The sequence below is a fragment of the Electrona antarctica genome, assembly GCF_951216825.1.
Source record: "Electrona antarctica genome assembly, chromosome: 19".
In the NCBI taxonomy this organism is placed as follows: Eukaryota; Metazoa; Chordata; class Actinopteri; order Myctophiformes; family Myctophidae; genus Electrona; species Electrona antarctica.
This window is the reverse complement of record NC_136800.1, coordinates 12,304,354-12,326,692: the sequence shown is the minus strand read 5'-3', so window position 1 is coordinate 12,326,692 and position 22,339 is coordinate 12,304,354. Positions and strand designations below refer to the sequence as shown.

Here is a 22,339-nt window from a genome sequence, read left to right as displayed (position 1 = left end):
CAACTGGTTTTGCTTTGGATTCAAATTTGGCTTTAAGTAAGTCACAACCCAATGTACAGTGGGAGGCCATCGATATTGTCCTTTTCTTTTTGCTGAGGTTTGCATGATCTGCGCAAAAGGACAGTTAACACATTTTGGGCGGGAACCCCTTTTGGTGTTTTAAACATTGTTATAATTTAGCTATTGAAAAATAGCAGATCTACAAGCTCATAGCGCGCCACCGAGTGGCGCGCTACGAGCTTGTAGGTCTGCTATTTTTGAAAAATCGTGAAAATATTTATTTCAGAAAACTGGAGGATTTAGAAGGATTTTTTAAAATTTTGAGGTCAGGCCTAAATGGGTCAAATGATAAGGGACAATATCGGTGGCACCCAACTGTACAACTACAGTATATAACACAATGTTTCTCTGTCCAAGTTGTTTGTACTGTATGTGACCCTGTCAGGAATATGTCATGGATCCCTTTGGGGCAATGACCCACCAGTTGAGAAACTACAGTAGGTATATTTTAATTGTAGATCAAAAGTTTGAATTCAAATGAACAGGCCATCCTGTCAAATGGGCACATTCTGATAAATTATATCTGCATACATTCGTACATTCCTAATGTTCTAAAACATTATTGTCTGGCAAATTTTACCACCCGTGTAAAGAAATGGCATTGTGAGTGAATTGTGCAGTGCAGCGTCTATCAATAATAAGGTTGTTGTATATCGACCATAGGATTCATGATTGATTCAAGAAGTGCCTTCTGGAACCATCTAATTCTGCCTTTTGCTCCAGGCCTGCCCAACTGTATTTTCAACACGCAAACACCAACATATGAGTATTGATTTGGTATTTTAGAGATAACCAAAATTACCCCAAGAGTAATGATTGATGAATTACATTATTGAATAGTTTGTGGGAAATGTATTTTGTTAGTAATTGTCCTAACCCTGACTCCTCACATACTTCCTGTATAAATGTAGGAATTGCTGCAACTTCTCATACATTTTTTACCACACAAACATTGGCCTGAGACGCATTATGAAATCGCTCCCCAGCTAAAAAAAACCCTCTAAAAGAATTATGAATTATGTCTCATAGTGGGGTCAAAAGTTTAAACCCATATATAGAGTATCTCGGCTATTTGATACCGATCCACATGTTGTGAACTTGTGGATCTGCTATTAAAAAAAAAGAATGTAATACATTTTAATGTTTTTGACACTGTATGAAAAAGCTTTCGCACACCTATAAATCAGGCATACTGTATGCACAGGTGCGTAGGCCAGTGGACATGAAAGGAATGAAAATACACAATGTTTGACACAAATCTTGTATGACGGCCGCCAGCACAAAGATATTTTCAAATGGGGTCCGTGGCCATGCACATACTGTACATATTAACTTAGGTATCATTGACATGAAAAGGTTTGTCTGAGTCACAAAGCTTTTCTTTATGCATTATGTGCCATTTTATAATGTGGCTTTGGTGTGCTCACTCTGCTGTACCCAAATATGTAGCCTAATCAATTTAAGTTAGAGTGTTAATATGACCTGAAGTTTTACAGAGAATGATTTAAGACAAGCTGTCTAAATAGAGCAAAACTAGAGGCCTCCATGTCCAAATTGTGGCAGAAGAGCCAGCGTGTGTTGCTGTGCACAGCATTAAGCTGTCATTCCCTGAGCAGAGTGCTTTGATATTAATGAGCCGAACCTTCAGAGAGCTGAGTTCTTGTGTCTCCCTCAGGGTCTCATCCTGGGAGCAGCCGCGATCGCTGACATCTCTCAGGGCTTTGGTCGGTGAAAACACAGATAGTTGATGTGGACAGCATTAGACTGCCATTTCCCCGAAGTGAAAACAAACCTGTCTCTGAGAGAACAAATGTGACAAGAGGTTTTCTGAGTGAATGATGCCACACAATGGCTGCAACCTTTACTACAATTAGCTTTTGTCTTGTTACAAGAACAATAAAGACACCTGTTGTCTTGCTCAGACCATGTTCATGTGTAAACGTGTCAACGCAAAAGACCAATACATAATACAAAAAAATGTTTTTAATGAGATATAAAGTACAATAAAATTACACACTGAAAAGTGGAAAAGAAATAAAAATCGATTAAAACTGATAATCATGGCCAGAGTAATCTCTCAAGACAGAGGTTGGGGACAAAAAAAGTGCACCATGTTCTGAAAAGGTTGTGGACAAACAACTTCATTACATTGGGTCCCAGCAAGAAAGCAGATGAAAATCAACTGGTGTTGTTTTTCTATCATTCAGACTTGATGAGGTTGCCAAAGTATGCAGTGATGGTCTTCAGCTTGTTGTTGAGGAGGTTCTGCTCCACCTCCACCTTTCCTCCTGGGCCGGCAAGGGAGGCGATCTGACACACAGTAACAAACACACAGTAATTAGATGCTCTTATCCAGAGGAGCGTGGACATACAGGACATACAGAACAGTACTGCATCTCAGTGGTTCTCAACCTTTTTGGCCGTGACCACCCAAAATAATTATATTTAAACTGGGGACCCCCAAAAATAATACTATTTAAGATGGGGATCCGCCCAAAATAATATTATTTAAACTGAGGAACCCCCCCCCTGACAAGCACTTAGAATGAAGAAGTTGAGGCATTACATTTTTCTTATATTATATGACAATTGTGCCAATGTTTAACCAGATTTTAATAGTATAGTTTTGTTGATTACTTTTGATACAGCAATGGTCTTTTTTTTAAAGTCTTAAAAGTCCTTAAATTGTCAACTGTCCCACAGAAGCACACATTCAAACACAAACCTGGTCCATGTCGGCGTTCCGAGGCAGGAAATACACAATGTTGTCTGATATCAGTTTGGACAACCGGAAGATTTCAAAAGTGTCAGTGGTTAAGGACAACAATCCCACCGTAACGGACCGTTTTGAAGCTGCACCTGACGTACACCTGTTCACAGCACATAGGACACCTTACGTACACCTGTTCACAGCAAATAGGACACCTTACGTACACCTGTTCACAGCACATAGGACACCTTACGTACACCTGTTCACAGCACATAGGACACCTTACGTACACCTGTTCACAGCACATAGGACATCTGTTATATCTCCTTACGTACACCTGTTCACAGCACATAGGACATCTGTTATATCTAATCTAAAGGTTTGAAGCTGCACCTTACGTACACCTGTTCACAGCACATAGGACATCTGTTATATCGAATTCTAGAGGTTTTGGTGAGATGTGTAGTGTACGTACATTGTTGTGATAATTATCTTGATTTCTATGCTATAATGCTGTTCCTCACAGCTTTAACAACCAAATTCACCTTCTTGGTTCAGTACAGTTGTATGATATCATCTATTCTATCTCATTCTATAGTTTAAACTAATCTCATATATCATACATAAAATAGAACATAAAACGTTTAGGTGAGATGATCAGCTTAATGTATTTAATTTAATCTCATCTCACAATATCTCAATTGATGAATTGAATACACAGGACCACAATGGAAACAATCCATTAGGCCTTATTGTGTTATCCTTTTAGCATCATTGTATAATTGTACCACTGTACAATTTGCAAACCGTTAAATAAATCAATCAATCAACACATTTAAAGGATATCCATCTGGGTCAATCATGGTCTGGATGTCAAAGACGTCAGCGGTCAAGTAGTCTGGCCCGCCCCATGGAGGTGACAGGAAGACCACGTCGCCGCGGAGCCGCGGTGCCAGCTGCATGAAGTCCCCTTGCACGAAATCAATCCGGTCCGCGACGCCGTAAACCGTGGCGTTGTGATGTGCCAAGTCCAAACGCTCCCGGTCAATATCAATGGCCAGGACTGGCAAAATAAATTGAACAAGTACAAGAACAAGTACAAAAAAATAATGATCACCTAGCACAGAATCCACAACATTTCTGTGTATTACCAATGACCTCATTCACTCCACTACGCCCCCAAAACCTACTTTATACTTCATTACATGACTGACTTGAGCAACAAACTGTATGACATCGAACAAATGAGCACTTACAGTTGGAGGCCATCGATATTGTCCTTTTCTTTTTGCTGAGGTTTGCATGATCTGCGCAAAAGGACAGTTAACCCATTTTGGGCGGGAACCCCTTTTGGTGTTTTAAACATTGTTATAATTTAGCTATTGAAAAATAGCAGATCTACAAGCTCATAGCGCGCCACCGAGTGGCGCGCTACGAGCTTGTAGGTCTGCTATTTTTGAAAAATCGTGAAAATATTTATTTCAGAAAACTGGAGGATTTTTTTAAATTTTGAGGTCAGGCCTAAATGGGTCAAATGATAAGGGACAATATCGGTGGCACCCAACTGTAACCCTAAATTAGGTCCTGGAAGTAGAGGTCAAAGGGCACTTCATATTGGGTCCTAATAAAACAGAATAGATTAAGGACACACCCACACACAGCCTGGGCATACCTCTCTTTAAGGACACACCCACACACAGCCTGGGCATACCTCTCTTTAAGGACACACCCACACACAGCCTGGGCATACCTCTCTTTAAGGACACACCCACACACAGCCTGGGCATACCTCTCTTTAAGGACACACCCACACACAGCCTGGGCATACCTCTCTTTAAGGACACACCCACACACAGCCTGGGCATACCTCTCTTTCCGGAGAGGGCGAACTGGATGGCGTTTCCTCCGACCCCACAGAAGGCATCTATGAGCAGATGTGCGTCGGAGAATGTGTCCTCCACCCTCAGGGCGATATGCTCCGCTATCCTCTCTGGTGTCACGGAGAACCAGCCCTCTGAAATGCCATGATTCACATGTGAGATGTGTTTCCTAAACTGGTTTATACACAAACGGGTCATTACAGAAAAATATAGTACGACTGAAAAATAAAAAAAGGTAGTAGATTTGAGTTGTGCTTAGCTTGAGACTTTGACTCTCGTAGATGTATTTATCGATTCTGACATTTTCAATCTACGAGAGTCTAGGGTCTCATTACCCATGTCCTTAGGATTTTCCTCAAGGACCTATAATTGTCCTCTACATGTACAAATGCAAAATCTAAGGCGCTTCCCCGGCTTCTCAGGTCGGCTTGCGCCCTGCGTTTAAAACCCGTAGGTCCGTAGTTTTCAATTAAAAAAGTGTTTTGATCCACTGTCATCTGTCATCCATCTTGGATCGCGAGACATGGCCAAAGCATTTCCGGGGGTCCCCAGCCAAATACATTGAGAACCCCTTGGTTATGAGACCTTAGACTCTCGTAGATTGAAAATGTCAGACTCAGAATCGATAAATACATCTACGAGAGTCTAAATCTTAGCCTAAGTTGTGCTAGTAACAAAATACCATATTACCATAGGCCAACACAACGGACACCAATTATTATATACGGTTGGCTAAATATTTGTTCTATCCAATGATTACTTTCTTGTTTAGTGAGCAGGGACAAATCTAACTTTATAAATAGAGCCTCTGGCAAAAAGTGCACAATTATCACTGTATTGTAGCTGCTGTGAAACACAGGATAGGTACAGGTGAGAGTAGAGAGATAAGAATAAAGTTAATAAAAAGATACCATAAAATAGTTAATAGGGACTGGCTGAGTTACAGTATATCATAATTAGTAATAAGTATGTAGTGCATGAATATACATCCATCACCAATACTGCATATGTGCATACAGTATACTCATAACAGTGAATATGAGACTGAAATGCTGTCTTTCAGCATTGATGACATAGCTCAACCTGGCATATCTGCAGCCACTATGTCACAATTTGAAGTTGATGTGTGTGCATGCATAGTATGTGTGGCAGTTGCTGTCACTGTAGAGTGACACAGTAACATTCTTGTAGGTCATCCATCCCGCACCCCCGAGGGTTGGCCCTAGAAGACATTTTCCCTGTGGAGATGTGTAATGCACATTAACACCACTGGGTGGCACACTAATATCACTACACGCAAACCAGTCGGTGAGACCCATGCAGAGATGATGTCAGTCTATTTCATGACACAGTATATCTCAATGTCACTGCAACATAACCTGACTAGGAGCAATAGTGCAGAACAAAGTCTGCTCCCAGTCAACTGGTCTGTAAGGGAAAAGGAAGCAGAGCCTCTTGAAGCAGATATGCGATACTGTTACAAGCCAATTTGTACAGAAAACTAGGTTTTATCTAAAAATTTAAAATTGTCGTTTGTTCCTTACTTCAATAAAATGGACAACTGCTGTTTGGTTGTACTGTACATAAACCAGACAGCAGTTCTGTTGCAGAGTCAAGTGTAAAGGAATCAAAGTTTCTCAGTTCAGAGATCCAGTGGACTCACCGTGGTCCAGTCTGATGCCCTCATCGAAGCGAGAGAACAGCCGGTAGCGCTGGGCCCAGTATTTAGCGAGCTCAGGCTCTGCAGCCATTTCTGCCGGCATCTCACCACACCCGCCCCTCCTCCGCACCTTCTTTCTTTTCTTCTTCCGCTTAGTGGCATCCTTCACACTCGGCTCTACAGTTCGGGGGTTTTCTAATGTAACACGCCAGGAACAGGGATTTAATTCAGATATAGAAGGCCTCTATTGATAAACATTAAAGTTTACCTCCTTCAAAATAGAGGGAAAACCTTATGCACATCCAGGATTACAGGATTTAAATGGTTAATTAGACCAAATCGATTTATAGTGTTATTATAAAAAAATTACAAAAATTATCGCAATCAAACCCGCTTCTCGATTAGCTGTACCACTGGATTAGGACTCACCAGTATGTGTGTTGGGTTGGTCAGGTAGGAGGTAGTCTGGGATGTCCAGACAATAAACCTCCCTCCTGAATTTGTCGCGTTCCTCCTCGTTTTCCTGCTGCACAGTAACGGGGGGTGTCCCTGCAGGGACTTTGTCCTGGGTGTCCTTCCCATCGTTGGTCTCTATGCTGCTGGACCAGGCTTATGATTAATGGTTAAGTAAAACTAACACAATAATAATTAATACATTTTAGTTAACCGATATAGACAGAATAGTGTAAAAACACCACTCATCTGCCAGTAGACTTGGGTGAGGTGCTGGAGTCAAAATGAAGCCATAATGAGCAAATAAAGGGAGGCTCCGCACATCAAAACTGTGCAAAATCAATATAGATACTGTAGCAAGCTTTCTTTCATGTCTGAAGGTCTATGACTGAAGCTTGCCATCTACTGTGTGTGTGTGTGTGTGTGTGTGTGTGTGTGTGTGTGTGTGTGTGTGTGTGTGTGTGTGTGTGTGTGTGTGTGTGTGTGTGTGTGTGTGTGTGTGTGTGTGTGTGTGTATATATGATTTTGCACAGTTTAGTGTTGACTGAAATAAAAACTAAAAACAAGGCTGTACACACCAAAAACTGACACAAACTATTGTGTGTCCTATGTCCAGCTTTTGGTGTATGTAACCCATTTTTTGTCCCAAAACAAACGTCAAAATGCCATTGACAATGAATGGACAATTTTGAGTGTTTGTGTAAACACAAACAAGGGGAGGACGCAAATTCTGATTGGCCGGAATGAGATGATGTATGATTATGTACGATGATGATGAGCTGAGCGCCCCTTAGTCACTTCACACGGGTGTGATTTTTCTTTCCACTGATTACCCTACCTATATTATACTATATAACAAAACAACTAAGACTAATACTCAAACTAACAAAAATAAAACTAAAGCCCTAACGACACCAAAGGGTCGAGACGGTTTTAGCGTTGTCCCAGTGGTGTGATATGTCCTGTTGCACGTTGACGCGCATCATCCAAACCACACCAAAGGGTCACCATGCAACTCCTCGCAACCGTTTGGACCCAAGGAGTTGAATAGTGAGTGACCCTTTCTTTGGTGTGGTTAGGGCTTAAAAGTAAGCCTTTTGAAAAACGAAAAGTAAACTAAACTAGCAAACCCACCCACTTCAAAAGTAAACGGAAAAAAGTCAAAACTAAATCAAATTAAACTAATAATAACAACCTTGAGCTGGACGGGCACTCTTCCAACTCCACACTTCCATCTACTACATGCTCTTCCACCTCGTCCTTCTTCTCTTCCATTAACATCCCCTCCTCCTCCTCCTTCTCGTTTTCTGGCACTTCTTCCAGTGCAGGATTACTGGGGGTTGTGTCCTTGACATGCTGTGAATCTCCTGCGAGGGACGTGTCACACGGGAGGTCATCCCGTGGTGTCGCCAGCATCTCCGACTCGCTCTCCACTCTCTGGAGAAAGCTCTGCACCTGAGGAAAAAGAAACAGACCAAGTCAAACTATATTTGCGTAGCGTGTTTCAGACATACAGAAATACAATGTGACAGCGTGTGTGTGTGCTTATTGTTAATGTACATCTGCATGTTAGGAGAGAAGAATATGCCAGTGTGTGTGTGTATTTGCATTAGGGGCGGAACTCTCTAGGTACATGATGAGTCGATTCCGATGCATCTCGATTCCAATACATGATTTAATTCCCCCTCACTGTGTGACTAATAAACAAAGTACTTTCTAATGATCCATAATAAAAACTTATATTAATTCACTTCCATTATCTTTTATTACACTACAAACAAACAAAAACATTAAGAATCTTTCTTTAAAAGAGAATGAATTCTGTACCAACATACAAAAGAAAATATTTGACTGATTTGAATTGATTTTTTACACTTGAGGTTGCTGAGGAAAACTACATTTCCTCAACCTTTGCATTTTGCAACAACAACAACAACAACCACCCACATTTAGGGGGGAAATCATCTGAACAAGAACTGTGGAAATATATAAATGTAATGTCATCCAAAATTGTCTGAATCCAGTAACTGTGTACTCAATTTGGTTAGGGAAATATAAATCCACCTACCATTAGTATGCAAGTACATTTGTGCAGAGTATGCAAGGTTCACTGCATGTGCTCGCATCATTGGGTAACACATTTTCTAACATTTTTCGTTAGATTTGAAAAGAATACAAAATAATGTATTCCAGCCAGGCATGGTCAGAGTTGGTTGTACAAACCAAGTTGGGTCATGATAATTGAAATTGCACCAATGCTTTGCGACTGTAACTCCATTTGTGACGATTAAAAAACAACTTGTTAACCCATTCAGGCCTGACGTCGAAATTAAAAAAAAAAAAGTTTTCTAAATCATGACAATTTTCGGAAAGATTTGAGGCACATTTTAACGATTTTTCAAAAATAGCAGACCTACAAGCACTCGGTGGCGCGCTATGAGCTTGTAGATCTGCTATTTTTCAATAGCTAAATTATAACATAATGTTTAAAACACAAAGGGGTTCCCACCCAAAATGGGTTAATGGTTAATGTGGTTAAACGCTAACATGACATGGATGCGTTCCAGGTCTCAATGGATTAAAGACATCCTTTGCTGGTTTGTAGTGTAGAATCTACACTACACGCATACGCACACGTAGATTAGCAATAAATGTCCTTGCGAAACAAGTTTGGGAACACAAATCTGATTGAATCAAACAGAACGGAGGAGGGAACTTTGTGAGACATTTCATTACATTTTCTCCCTCTGTGGAATGATAAAAAAGCCTATTCTGCACTGTCAGCACATGAATAAAAATGTGTATGCCTGTCTACCTGTTATGCCAAGGTCACACCGTCTGGGGCCTATGCGCGCATGCGTGTGTGTGTACATGCGTGCCTGTCTGTGAAGACAATGTGTCGATGTGTGTATAGAGGATATGTGTACATGTGCATGCACTGTGTATTTTGTGCATGTTATTGCCTTTGAGGGAAGTTGAGTGACATTAACAAGTATACTGAGCCAAACATGCTGAGCAATGCCTATTACAATCAAATGGAGAAGAGAAGAGAAGAGAAGAGAAGAGAAGAGAAGAGAAGAGAAGAGAAGAGAAGAGAAGAGAAGAGAAGAGAAGAGAAGAGAAGAGAAGAGAAGAGAAGAGAAGAGAAGAGAAGAGAAGAGAATTTTCGGGCCTGTTGAGAACTCTAGTTTTCGCCGGCTGCCGGGCGCGGCTGCACTAATAACTTTGGGGCAGGCCCGTCTAGAGTTTGAATGGACAGGTATCAGTCAAAAGCGAGACATCGAAGAGGAAGGACAGGTGGGGAAGGATCAACATATGGAATGTCAGAACTGGTCAGCTCCATATATGGAGATCTAAGGGTTTGAGGTCAGATGTAGAGTTGCTGGCAGGCTCCATATATGCAGATCTAGGTAATGATCCAGTCTTCTCCCTGTATGGCTATCCAGGGTTTGATGAGGTCAGTGTCGTGATCTTTATATGGAGACGGCCATATATGGAGCGTGTCACGAGGCGTGACGGACTGACGACCATATAAGGTGGCGTGACGCAGGTTCATAGTAATCTGCGACCTATGGTTACAATAACTACAAGCTCACAACGCCTTGTGAGCTTGTAGATCTGCTATTTTCACAATATTTGGTGGAAAAAAGTGCTCGTCAGTTCAAATATGATCATTTTGGCGGTCACACAGGCTGAAAAGGTTGCGAACCCCTGCTCTAGTCTGTACCCTTTCAACAATACATTTCAGCACAACAGCTGTGCCAAGGCAGTCGGTAATATATACCTTCTGGACGGTAGTGTTCATCTGTGGCTGTGTGTTGTGTTCGTCGTCTGTGAAAAAGATGTGTTTGTTCCCGCGGTGCGCTCCTCGGTTTCCCGCGTGTTTCCTGCTTCTCCACGAATTACCTCCGCGGGGCTGGCACTTCTGTGTCGAACTGCCTTTAAACCGCAGCACGCTGTCAAACCTGTTGATGCATACAAGATTCAAGATGTTTATTGTCACAAGGATGTACATGTACAGTACAAGTACCGAACATGCACTGTGAAAACCTTAGCTTAACAGTACATAAATAACAACTTAACTTAAACCATTTACCAACCAAAACCCAGATCAGTATACAAGGCTGTAATACCACAGAAACATCATTGTTTAGAAGTCTTACAGCCTGGGGGAGAAAACAGTATACTTGTGCTGGCTTTGATACTTGTACCGCTCCCCTGAGGTTAACAGTATGAACAGTACTATGAACAGACTGTTATACAAGTACATTCACACAAACAAATACAGGGATTAGTTACACTATTCAAAATAGGAAATATTCTTCGGGACGTTAGCGTCTAGTCGACACGGGATGCCCATCCACCACTACACAGGGCTCCGACAAGAGGTGGACAGGAGCCAGCTCTTTATACAGTATACTTTTCAGGTGGTGGTGTGTTAGAATTTACAGTTGGTATGTGCATTTGTGGTTTTGTACACTGTATTAAAACATTGGCCCAATTTCCCAAGTATAACAGTAGATCACATGACATTCCCCTAAAAATATAAAAAAGGGAAAACAATATCCTGTTTTTGGCACAACCACTTGAATTAAGGTGACTTGATTGATTGTTTTACACCAGCGGTGCTATTCGAAAGCCCTCTTACGGTGGGTAGATCTTGTTGAGCTGGTAGTTCTCAAGCCAAAACACTATGGGCACCCCTGGTATACACTGTTCCAATAGGTCTTGTTATTTGAAAATGACTGCAGTGACTTTGATTACATTTGTTTGTACTGCACTGTGAAACCAGGTAAGTTGCTTTCGGTTTACTTTACCGTGTGTACTACTACGAAAGTTGACTGGAGTAGTAGTATAGCCGTAGCCCATGCAGTGCATACGTATCCAGAAGAACCAAAGACATGACCGCACTACAGTCAATTAAAGGCCTATTAATTAAAAGCAATCAATCTCCTCCATTTAAAATCTAAAAGTCTCAAATTCAGCATTTGATTCATCAAAAGACTCATTTCAATGCATTGTGTCAATCAACAACTTATTGACCTTTTCTTTCTTCCAGTTTAGTCACTGTCAATCCCCCTATGTGGTCCCTGTCCCTGCCAAGCACCACTGTCGGCCGGGGGGGGGGGGGGGGGGGGGACGCCATCTGCCTCCTCTGACACAAATGGAGTCGCCAGCTGCTTCTTCTCACTTCACAGCGAGGTGGTTCACCAGAGAGCCTAAAAGTGCACGGTGCTTTGCATTATCTCCCCCAGCTCACCTCCACACTGACCACATGCCTCATAGGACCAGTAGGAGTCTCTAGTGCATTATCTCCCCCAGCTCACCTCCCCACTGACCACATGTCTCATCGGACGAGTAGGAGTCTCTAGTGCATTATCTCCCCCAGCTCACCTCCCCGCTGACCACATGCCTCATCGGACCAGTAGGAGTCTCTAGTGCATTATCTCCCCCAGCTCACCTCCCCACTGACCACATGCCTCATCGGACCAGTAGGAGTCTCTAGTGCAGGGGTGCCCACACATTTATGACGTGAGATCTACTTTCAAAATGACCAGCTCAACAAGATCTACCCACAAGTGTACCATTGCTGAAAATAGTTTAAATATATAATGTAGCTGGGGGGGCTTTGGAATAGGGAGAAATTATGACAGGCAGTTTCTGCTGTCAAAATATGTCCCCTCCATATTTAACTTAAACGCCCAATGCATTCTCAATGGCAATAGCACAAACTTTGCTAACTATTTAGGTTCATCTTATGGTGGACATGTTTGCCTGAAAAGAAATCTTTGAAATGTTTCATAGTTTTAGAAATATAGTGCTTTCAAATTTGAGAAATTCACAATGGGGCTCAATGGCAGATATTGGCATGTAAAAAAAGCACTTTCACCTAGAAACTCCATTCACACTTTTTATAATTCAGCTTACTGTGGAGACACATGCTGGAACTTTTTACTTTGAAATGATTTGTAGTTTCGGAGTTATTTAACTTAAACGCCCAATGCATTCTCAATGGCAATAGCACAAACTTTGGCATGCTACTAGTCCTACATACTTACACCTAGAAACCCCATTCAAACCTATTTAGGTTCATCTTACGGTGGACATGTTTGCCTGAAAAGAAATCTTTGAAATGTTTCATAGTTTTAGAAATATAGTACTTTCAAATTTGAGAAAATTTGAGCTACCGCCGCCCTGTTTTGGTTTGGTTTTACTATAGTTTATGACATAATGGAGAGAGAAAGCTAAATTCATTGACAAAGTACATTTGGAATTTGTCACCCATCCTACACACCCTAGTGCATTATCTCCCCCAGCTCACCTCCCCGCTGACCACATGCCTCATCGGACCAGTAGGAGTCTCTAGTGCATTATCTCCCCCAGCTCACCTCCCCACTGACCACATGCCTCATCGGACCAGTAGGAGTCTCTAGTGCATTATCTCCCCCAGCTCACCTCCCCACTGACCACATGCCTCATCGGACCAGTAGGAGTCTCTAGTGCATTATCTCCCCCAGCTCACCTCCCCGCTGACCACATGCCTCATCGGACCAGTAGGAGTCTCTAGTGCATTATCTCCCCCAGCTCACCTCCCCGCTGACCACATGCCTCATCGGACCAGTAGGAGTCTCTAGTGCAGCGATAAGGACACAAGCACCCTGCCAGGCTGCCACCTTCCAACTCGCAAACACTGCAATTGTGTTTGTTGGAGGCACTGCTACTGGGAATGTGGCTGTTGATGAGTATTTGACCTACACGCCACCAGCATGCTCAATTGTGCAAATACTTAAATGTGAAACAAGTCAAACAAGGATGAACATAGGCAATAATGAAGGAGGGAGGCAAATAAGTAAGCAGTGAATGAAAGAAATATGAAGTTAAAAGGAAGGAAATGAGGAAGGAATGAGGGAGGGAGGGGGCAAAGACAAAAGATGATAAGAAAACAAAAATAGCGAAAGAAGAAATCAAGCAAGGATTCACTGGCTATGGCTACTGTGAATAAAATGTAGACACGTAATGTACCCTGTGAATCTAATCATCATGGTGTATATACAGTAGTAAAGCAGACAAAGGGATTCTGTTCAGTAAATAATAAATAGAATGCAGTGAAGATGATCAATTTATCAAACTTACAGAGGGTCCTGTTTGCATTTAAGTCCCAGTTTATCCCAAGCCTCCTCCTTGGACAATTGAGGGTTTTCCTCCGCATCAAGCTCATGGCTAGAGGAAAAGAAACATTTATGTCTTTATTAACACAATCTGTGCTGAAACGAGAACATCCTGTGAATAGCTATTGTTTTATCTATATTGAATCTTGTAGTTATTGTTCATGTCAAGTCTATGAATTGATTGCAGTGTTTGATTGTCTATTTTGTTGCCGTTTATACATTGTCTAATAAACTAATCAATCAATCAATTTAAAGATGATACGGCTGTTTATGTTCCTACTGAGAAAACTATCATGGTTTCCCACAATGCTTAAAAGCCAATGCGTTATTGCTAAATTCCTATTTCATTGTATCCATGAAGTTAATTTGTACTACTGTACATTTAAAAGTTAAATACAGTGATTGATTATTAAGAAGAAAGGAGCATCATTGATGGGGACAGCAGGGCACATTGGTTGACTGCTGACAAAAGCCATGTTTTCAATAATTGAGGCCGATTCTAAAAAAGAAATGGCTCCTAATGTTGTTTCTATGTCAGTGGTGCTCAACCTTTTTCATGTCAAGGACCCCCAGAATTATCTGTATATTTGGCCGCGGACCCCGGGCCCCATCTGAAAATATGTAGTTCCAGGGACCCCCCCAGAAGCAAAGATTTGAGTTAAAAACATTCGCTCTGAAAGTAAATATATTGAAAGATTTGCGCCACATTTTCACAAACTTTCAAAAATAGCAGATCTACAAGGTCGTAGCGCAGCACTGAGTGCCGCGCTATGAACTTGTAGATCTGCTATTTTTCAATGGCTAAAGTATAACATAATGCTTAAAAAACCAAAAGGGGTTCCCGTCCTGAATGGCCAAAGAAAGCATTTGTGCACTCAAAAAGCCCAAATGATAGTTTTTTCCCCCAGCATGCAATGCATTGAGGATAAACAAGCAAAATGCTTTGACCAAAAACGAGGATTTCTTCAGGCAAACTAATGTTTTTGTAAATGTTTTTCACGGTACGCCAAAGCCTGCTCTAAAAGGTAAGTGCATGTAATGTAATGCATTCCAGTAAACAATATACTGCATGATTATCAGCTAATGGGCAAAAAGTGTATGCTTAACTAAAAGTCGTTTTTCCATTACATTACATTAATCCATTCTAATGTTGCTGGAAACAATTCCATGACCCAATACATGCAGTATAAAAATGTCATTCAGCCCGCCCACACACACACACACACACACACACACACACACACACACACACACACACACACACACACACACACACACACACACACACACACACACACACACACACACACACACACACACACACACACACACACACACACACACACACACACACACACACACACACACACACACACACACACACACACACACACACACACACACACACACACACACACACACGAAAAAATAATGTACATGTGGACATGATATAATAATATACTGCTCACCTCCTCTTCAGTTTAGCTTGACCTCCTCTCGGTGGCTCATCCTCACCATCACCATCTTCATCATTAAACCTTTTCTGGTCTTCTGAAGCATTCTGATTGCCTAGACAGCCACCGTCCAGCCTGGAATCTAGGATTACACGTCAGCGATGTTACACCCTGGCCTGAACAAATCTCATTACATGAGTTGATCATTGGTGAAATGAAAGTTGAATCACGCAGATGGATTGGTGCGGGCATTTCTATTCCAATACAGTTATTAGAAATGTTCAATTCGCGCTGATGGTGTTCATTACAAATGCCTGTCAGGGTGTGTTGCTGTGACAAGCCAACCTGCATGTCCACCACCATCCCCTTTTTTTTTTGCACCTATTCTCTTTATACCTCCCTCTCTTTCCTTTTCCATCTCTCCGCCTTTGTTGTGATTCTGAAATTAGGTTCAGCTATTAAATATGAATGAGCTACCACCACATGCTCCATTCATTGAATGTAAGATGCCTTTTGATCTAGACGTCATGAAATATTCAGGGGGATTTATCCAGGAGCCAGGAGGTGGTGGCCAGAGTTGGTTGAGGTCAATGGCTTCAATGGTTTCCTGCGTTCCAAGTTGTTTGTACAAATTACACCGTTTATGCTTGTCCTCCATGGGAATACTTATACATGTGTTCAGCAGTGTTGAAACTACACCACATGAAACCTTTATGTGGGGGGAGGGGGGGGGGGGGGGGGGGAAATTAAGATAATAAAGCTACTACTAAGCTTTAGGCATGCGTGTACTTCAACAAAGTCCACAATCACAACACCAGAGGGAGTTCAACATACCACGTACAACCCAGATTCGGCTCAAACAAGGGGATATATGCCACTAAAATGTGGAACGCCCTACCAACAGCCATTAAGAAATGTGAATCCCTAGACTCCTTCAACCCCCCCCCCCCTATTTTTCCATAATGTACACGTTTTTCCCTTTTTTTTTTAACTTTCTTTAACTGTATATATGATTTCCCATTTATCAGAGAAGTGTATATTTGTACGTCTTTAAAATGTTCTGATTAATTGAAAATGGAGGACCCTGATGTAAACAAGTCTTAGTGCTTTTTCTGGTTTTATCCTCACAGCAGTTTTTGTATTGGCCTGTACTTTCGTTTGAACTGTACCCATTCTACAAACTGAATAACATTTTCAATCAGGGGTTATTCAATTATTCAATACAGAAGTATATTTGTCTGATTATTATTACCTCCATTTTCTGCAGTGCTGTCCCTCGAGGAGGTGGCAGTCCTCTTCTGACCTTTACCACTATCACAAGGGTCATCATCGCCGGTCCCACAAACATGGTCCTCTTGCCCCCCTCTGCTATCACACACACCGTCAACCACCTCTGACCGAAGGCTCATCTCACCAAGCAGACCAATCAAGGTGCTCCCGTCTGTCTCCGACTGAACCTCGGATGAATCCCTGACATCGCAAGATAAAGCTCCATCCTTTTCGCCTACCCTTCCTTCAACTTCAGCATCTCTATCCCGTTGCTCGTCTTCGTTTGCCCTCATATCTCCTTCCACCGGTCCTTCTCCATTAGCAGGTATACTGCTGCCGGAGCAGTCAGTTGTCCAGCCATGAGATGACCAGTACGCATACTGTTCCCAGTAGCTGTAGTAGGTCTCCGTAGCATGTTGCTCCCAGGCGGATTTTGTGTCTGGGTTTTCCCAGGGAGGAGTAATCATTTCAGGGTAGCTGCCGGATGACGACGTCTGAATCTCTGGATGTTTCTCTAGCCAGCCTTGCCATAGTAGAGCTTCTCCTTGCTGACCTGCAGATATTAAAGTGGACATTTCTGAAACCAAGAACTTGTCTACAAACCTGTGCCTCACTCAGCAGTTCCTTCAATATGTAATTTTGTATTATCATTTATCTCACACCTCTAAACTAGAGGTCCAACATTTCATTAGAATTATCCTAGAAAATACATAGATGAATATTTAGAAAAAATAGGATGAAAAAAAAAAAACATGTTCCACAGACCACTCAATTAAGGGTATGGGGCAGGGCGCACGAGCGTAGCCTGGCCAGACTCGTATCACACTGTCGCCGGAGGCAATTTATTTTTGCCACCGGCCGATTCGCATCTGGCCACTGCGAGGCTAGCACAAGCGCGCACACACACACACACACACACACACACACACACACACACACACACACACGCGTGCGCACAAACACACTAAACTTAATATCCAAGGGTTGTGACTTGTGGTGACTGATGTTGTTCTCTCTGATCATTTCTGTTTTCTTTGAAACAGTACTCTGTTTTCTTTCAACCAGAGGTAATCACAATATGGTATATCACCGAAAATACAAGTGAAATATTTATTGAGGCCTTCTCTTCTACACCAACCGTCTCTTGGGTCTCAGGTAATGAGCTTGTGGATAATAAGTTGGTGCTCTGGCCCTAATTAGAGGCTAATTGTGTTCATTGTCTGGGTTTGATTGCTGGAAGCGGGTCTGGCCAATTAAAATTAGGTGCAGTTATGTAGCCTACATTTACAACTTGTTTCATTAGTTCCACATTTTGCGTCTGCTAATGTTCAATTTTAAATGGTTTATTAATGGAACGGGTGGGACTACCAAAACAATCTTAGCCACAACAGTGCTGTTTTTTTTTTCATCATCGCAACATTCTAGTAGCCCATGAACCAGGCGCGTAGCGTGGATCAAATGATTCACTGGGAAAATTAGCATCGCGGGGGGGGGGGGGGGGGCATGGCCCAATGGACCCTACACCGGTGCTATGAACGATCATAGAAGTAATGCTTGCTATGCACTCTTCTCATAAGAAACCAAATTTAGTTTTTTTCATAAATTAATGAGTACCGTAATGACCTAGTTTGTCATACTACAGTGTCAGTCACACAAAAGTAGCAAAAATAGCCAATCTACAAGTTCACACAACGTGTCGCGACACTTGAAGATGGGCTATTTTTGAAATTCTTAAGTGAAAGTGTGTCTGTGGGTTTTATAAATATTGAACCAATGAAACATTTTCCAAGAGCTTGTGACTGAATAATAACGACATTGGATCCATTGGAAGTTGGAACACAGGTCCCCCCAACCCCCACCCCATTATCTGAAAAGTAACAGTTTTGGACACACGTTTTTTTGCCCAACAGCACCCATTTGTAAAGTGAAACACTTTATAGTTATAGCAGAGACACGTAAGAGAGCAGGTTGGGGGGAAAAAACAAATATAATGAAAGCTGTGGGAGCATGTCCGTGTCGCATGGACCGACTGATCCTGTCTGCTTGAAGTCGTAGTTTGCCCAATCAGGCCTGTGATCTAAAATGAGTTTGACACCCCTACAGTGTAGCGATTTGCTACACTGCAGCAAAGACATGAAATTGAGCCAGGGCAGAGAGGGGGTAGAAGACAGGCAACACAAGTCTTCAGCTGGAATCGGAGTGGGGACATTGCATTTGTGGTCAACACACTATCCGGTCATTTACCAGCATGCTCATAGTTCTCTTACTCACTCCAATAGGTTTCCCAGCCGGCATCCTGACCACCCGCATTCTCTACATGTTCTCCAGTTATTTCTTCCACATCCTGACCACCCGCATTCTCTACATGTTCTCCAGTTCCTTCTTCCACTGGATCAGTCACTTTGTGGGTTTCAGCTAAGAAAATTATTAAAGGGAAAAGGTCAAAATGGCATCCTGTGAAATTGTGAATGTATATATATATATATACAGTATACACAGTACACACAGTATATACGGTATTGTGCGTGCGTGCATGCGTAGACTGCATATACTATACTGTCCAGTGTCCAACCACCTCAACACTATTGTGGCAACATCTTAACACCACCACTGTATGAATAAACATGTAAATCGTTGCTGAATGTTACGTCTATAAACTTAGGGGAAATGTTAAATGTATTGAAATGTATTTTCAATCTTTGGCTTGATAAGCCTCAATAACAAATTCATGTATATATTAAACCTGAATATTGTTTTTAAATCAGTAAAGAACTTTTCTCAAGCTTACTTTTCGACAATACTGTGAAAGCTCTCAAGAGATCTCTGAACACCAATATAATAGCTAAAGAACTGTGGACCAAATATAGTAGCAGTTTCATTACCGTCATCAGACTCATCCTCTTCTGGTGATGCTGCCCAGTGGCAGTCATTGGCTGTCTTCTTATTTGATCTCGTCCTCTGTGAAAAAAATCATACTTATTTTAGCTCAATAATAAAAGACTCTTTATCCATCCACGCAAAAGCTATGCAGAAACTGTGAAACTTGAATGTAAACACATTTCCCTATAACACTGATATGAAAGTACCGTAATATTCTAGGGCATTGGTTCTCAAAGTGATTTTACAATATAAATAGAAATGCTTTGTGGGTTTGTGGGCTTATTAGTGTCAATTTGAGGGTCCTTGACATGAAAAGGATTGAGAACCACTGGTCTGGGGGGAGGAGAGGGGGGGGGGGTTCATAACATAACATATTTTGGGTGAGTATTAATTATGTTAGAAGACACCTGCAGTTTGAGATCAAGAATCTCTCCATCATTTTGTAGTACAATAGTTAGAATGGCTACTCACAGCTTTCTTCTGGTCAGATAAACTGCCGAAGGCAACTGGCAGACCCATGCTGACCATCAGCTGGGCCTCTTCGTCTAAGACCACCTCTTCCTCTTCTTCCTCTTCTTTCTCCTCTTCCTCATCTTCTTCTAAGTCATCAAGATCATCATCTACAAACAGAACATGTTGAAACTCATTGAAACTGTTCACTTTACAATTTTTACAGTACAGCTCTATTCTGGTACTGGAACAAACCTTGGGGCCCGTCGGTTTCTGGCAGCTCAGAGACAAGGTATCGATTATCAGACCGATATAACTCTCGGTCCCTAAAGAGAGGGAAACACAGAGCACAGAGTCAGGTTAGGAGTTAAAGGCTAATCCACCACTGATTATATCATCAAGATTCAATTTAGGCATTTGGCAGACGCTCTTAATCCAGAGCGATTGACAGTAAGCAAGAACAAAATGGTAATACCATCAAATACATCAAAATAATCATCATGAATACTTCGGCTAAGAAGTATGAGGAATATCTATATAATGAAACTATACATATACAGTACACTATAGAGTGCTATTGTCTACATAAAAGGATGGAGTCATCTACTTTTGAATTCAGTGTTTCAGTGTTTTGATTTGGTCCATGCATGCATGTAGCCCATCTCCGGACCCCCCGGGTTGAGCTCCTTTGGACCTACCGCGTAGGGTCCGGTATCACCGGCTTCAAGCGACATGGGATGCAATCTGATTTACCCTGACTTACCCCTCTGCTGCGGTGTGGGTGTCACGCTGACATATTCAAAAAGAAGCATATGAACGCTATAGGAGACAACGAACCTTCTGACCCCCCCCGCGAACGGCTCAGAAGCCGTTAAGTATTTTTAATGTTTGTACGACCGTTTTGGCAGCTCTGAAATTCTCTCTTCGGTCCCTCCTTGTTGACATCTCGGTTGGCTAGCTGCGCCTACGAGGCGCGTAGGGAGGCGCAGCTAGCCAACCGAGAGGCTGGAGGCGGTACAATGGGATGTCAACAAGAGAGAATTTCAGAGCTGCCAAAACGGTCGTACAAACATTACAAATACTTAACGGCTTCTGAGCCGTTCGCGGGGGGGGTCAGAAGGTTCGTTGTCTCCTATAGCGTTCATATGCTTCTTTTTGAATATGTCAGCGTGACACCCACACCGCAGCAGAGGGGTAAGTCAGGGTAAATCAGATTGCATCCCATGTCGCTTGAAGCCGGTGATACCGGACCCTACGCGGTAGGTCCAAAGGAGCTCAACCCGGGGGGTCCGGAGACGGGCTAGCATGCATGGAACTCCTGTATACATAAAATTATTCATGATTTTAAACTTTGAGAGAGATGAACCTCAGGGGGCCAAATGGACCTATACTTTATAGACCCTAGCCTTGGATTAGCCTAAGATTTAGATCTCTTTTGTAGTCTTGTAGATGTATTTTATCGATTCTGAAAATAAAATACATCCATCTAAATCTTAGGCTAGCCTTGGATCAAGACAAGCATAGTCATAGAAGTAGTTTATCGAGTCAGACTTAAAGTCAGACTTGATTAAATAATACATGTATGATAGTCTTGATCCAAGGCTATAATAGATGTAACTCTGAGTAAAGTGAGTGTACAAATTGAACCAAATGCACCATTAAGAGGTCCATTTATTGGTTCCATTTTGTACAATCTTAAGAGTGTTAAATTGTGCAAGAAAGCAATGTTAAATCAACCAGCAACTTACTGCACAAAGGCCCTGGAACAGAGGCAGTGGACACTGTCCACATTAGTCCCATCATCACCAGACAGGTTATTCCTCTGGCTGAAGATGATATCAGCCACCACGTCCCATTTACTCCAACAATCGATCGTCATGTTGCTCATCTGATCATTCACTTCATCTGATTGTCTTGAATGTCTTCAGGTCTGACACGAGTCACAGTGAGCAGTCACAGTGACTTCTTCTCATTGGAAAACAAATAGATGCTTCTTCCTCCAGAAACACAAACTGTAAAATACAAAGTATACGTTTCCACGACCACGATGATAAAACGTGCAGAAACGTAGTCACTTAGATCCCATACACCAGAGGGACAAACGCACTGTAGCCAACAATGCCACTTTTAGCCAGCTTGAAAGAAGGAAAACTGTATCGATTTTAAAACATGATTGTCTAGCTTAAACTCACAGACATTATTTTAAACTAGAGTTGAATTAACAATTATTATTAATAGCTAGTATCTCCAATAGAAAATAAAACATTGTATAAACAAAACAATCCTCTTGGCTGATGGGATGGCGCGGCTTCTTCCTGATTGTGTTACATCTAAAACCTTCCGGATGGAACAGG

At 41.9% G+C, this 22,339-nt stretch overlaps 1 protein-coding gene across 2 annotated transcripts; it reads right to left on the bottom strand.

Annotated features, from left to right (window-relative positions):
• Positions 1 to 2,028: 2,028 nt before the first annotated feature.
• Positions 2,029 to 22,333, bottom strand: tgs1 (trimethylguanosine synthase 1). Of its 2 annotated transcripts, none has more exons than XM_079529858.1 (16): positions 21,734 to 22,333; positions 20,241 to 20,311; positions 20,007 to 20,155; positions 19,538 to 19,613; positions 18,927 to 19,070; positions 16,639 to 17,208; positions 15,402 to 15,528; positions 13,898 to 13,984; positions 10,548 to 10,728; positions 7,959 to 8,218; positions 6,740 to 6,906; positions 6,314 to 6,505; positions 4,638 to 4,784; positions 3,617 to 3,833; positions 2,786 to 2,864; positions 2,029 to 2,370 (listed from the first exon to the last, which is right to left on the bottom strand). In XM_079529858.1, the coding sequence occupies exons 1-16, from the start codon at positions 21,871 to 21,873 to the stop codon at positions 2,260 to 2,262; spliced, it is 2,718 nt and encodes a 905-aa protein (XP_079385984.1). In that variant the 5' UTR covers positions 21,874 to 22,333; the 3' UTR covers positions 2,029 to 2,259. The 2 variants fall into 2 exon arrangements, with proteins under 2 accessions (XP_079385984.1, XP_079385985.1); XM_079529859.1 differs by having other exon boundaries at positions 6,314 to 6,487.
• Between the last annotated feature and the right edge of the window lie 6 nt (positions 22,334 to 22,339).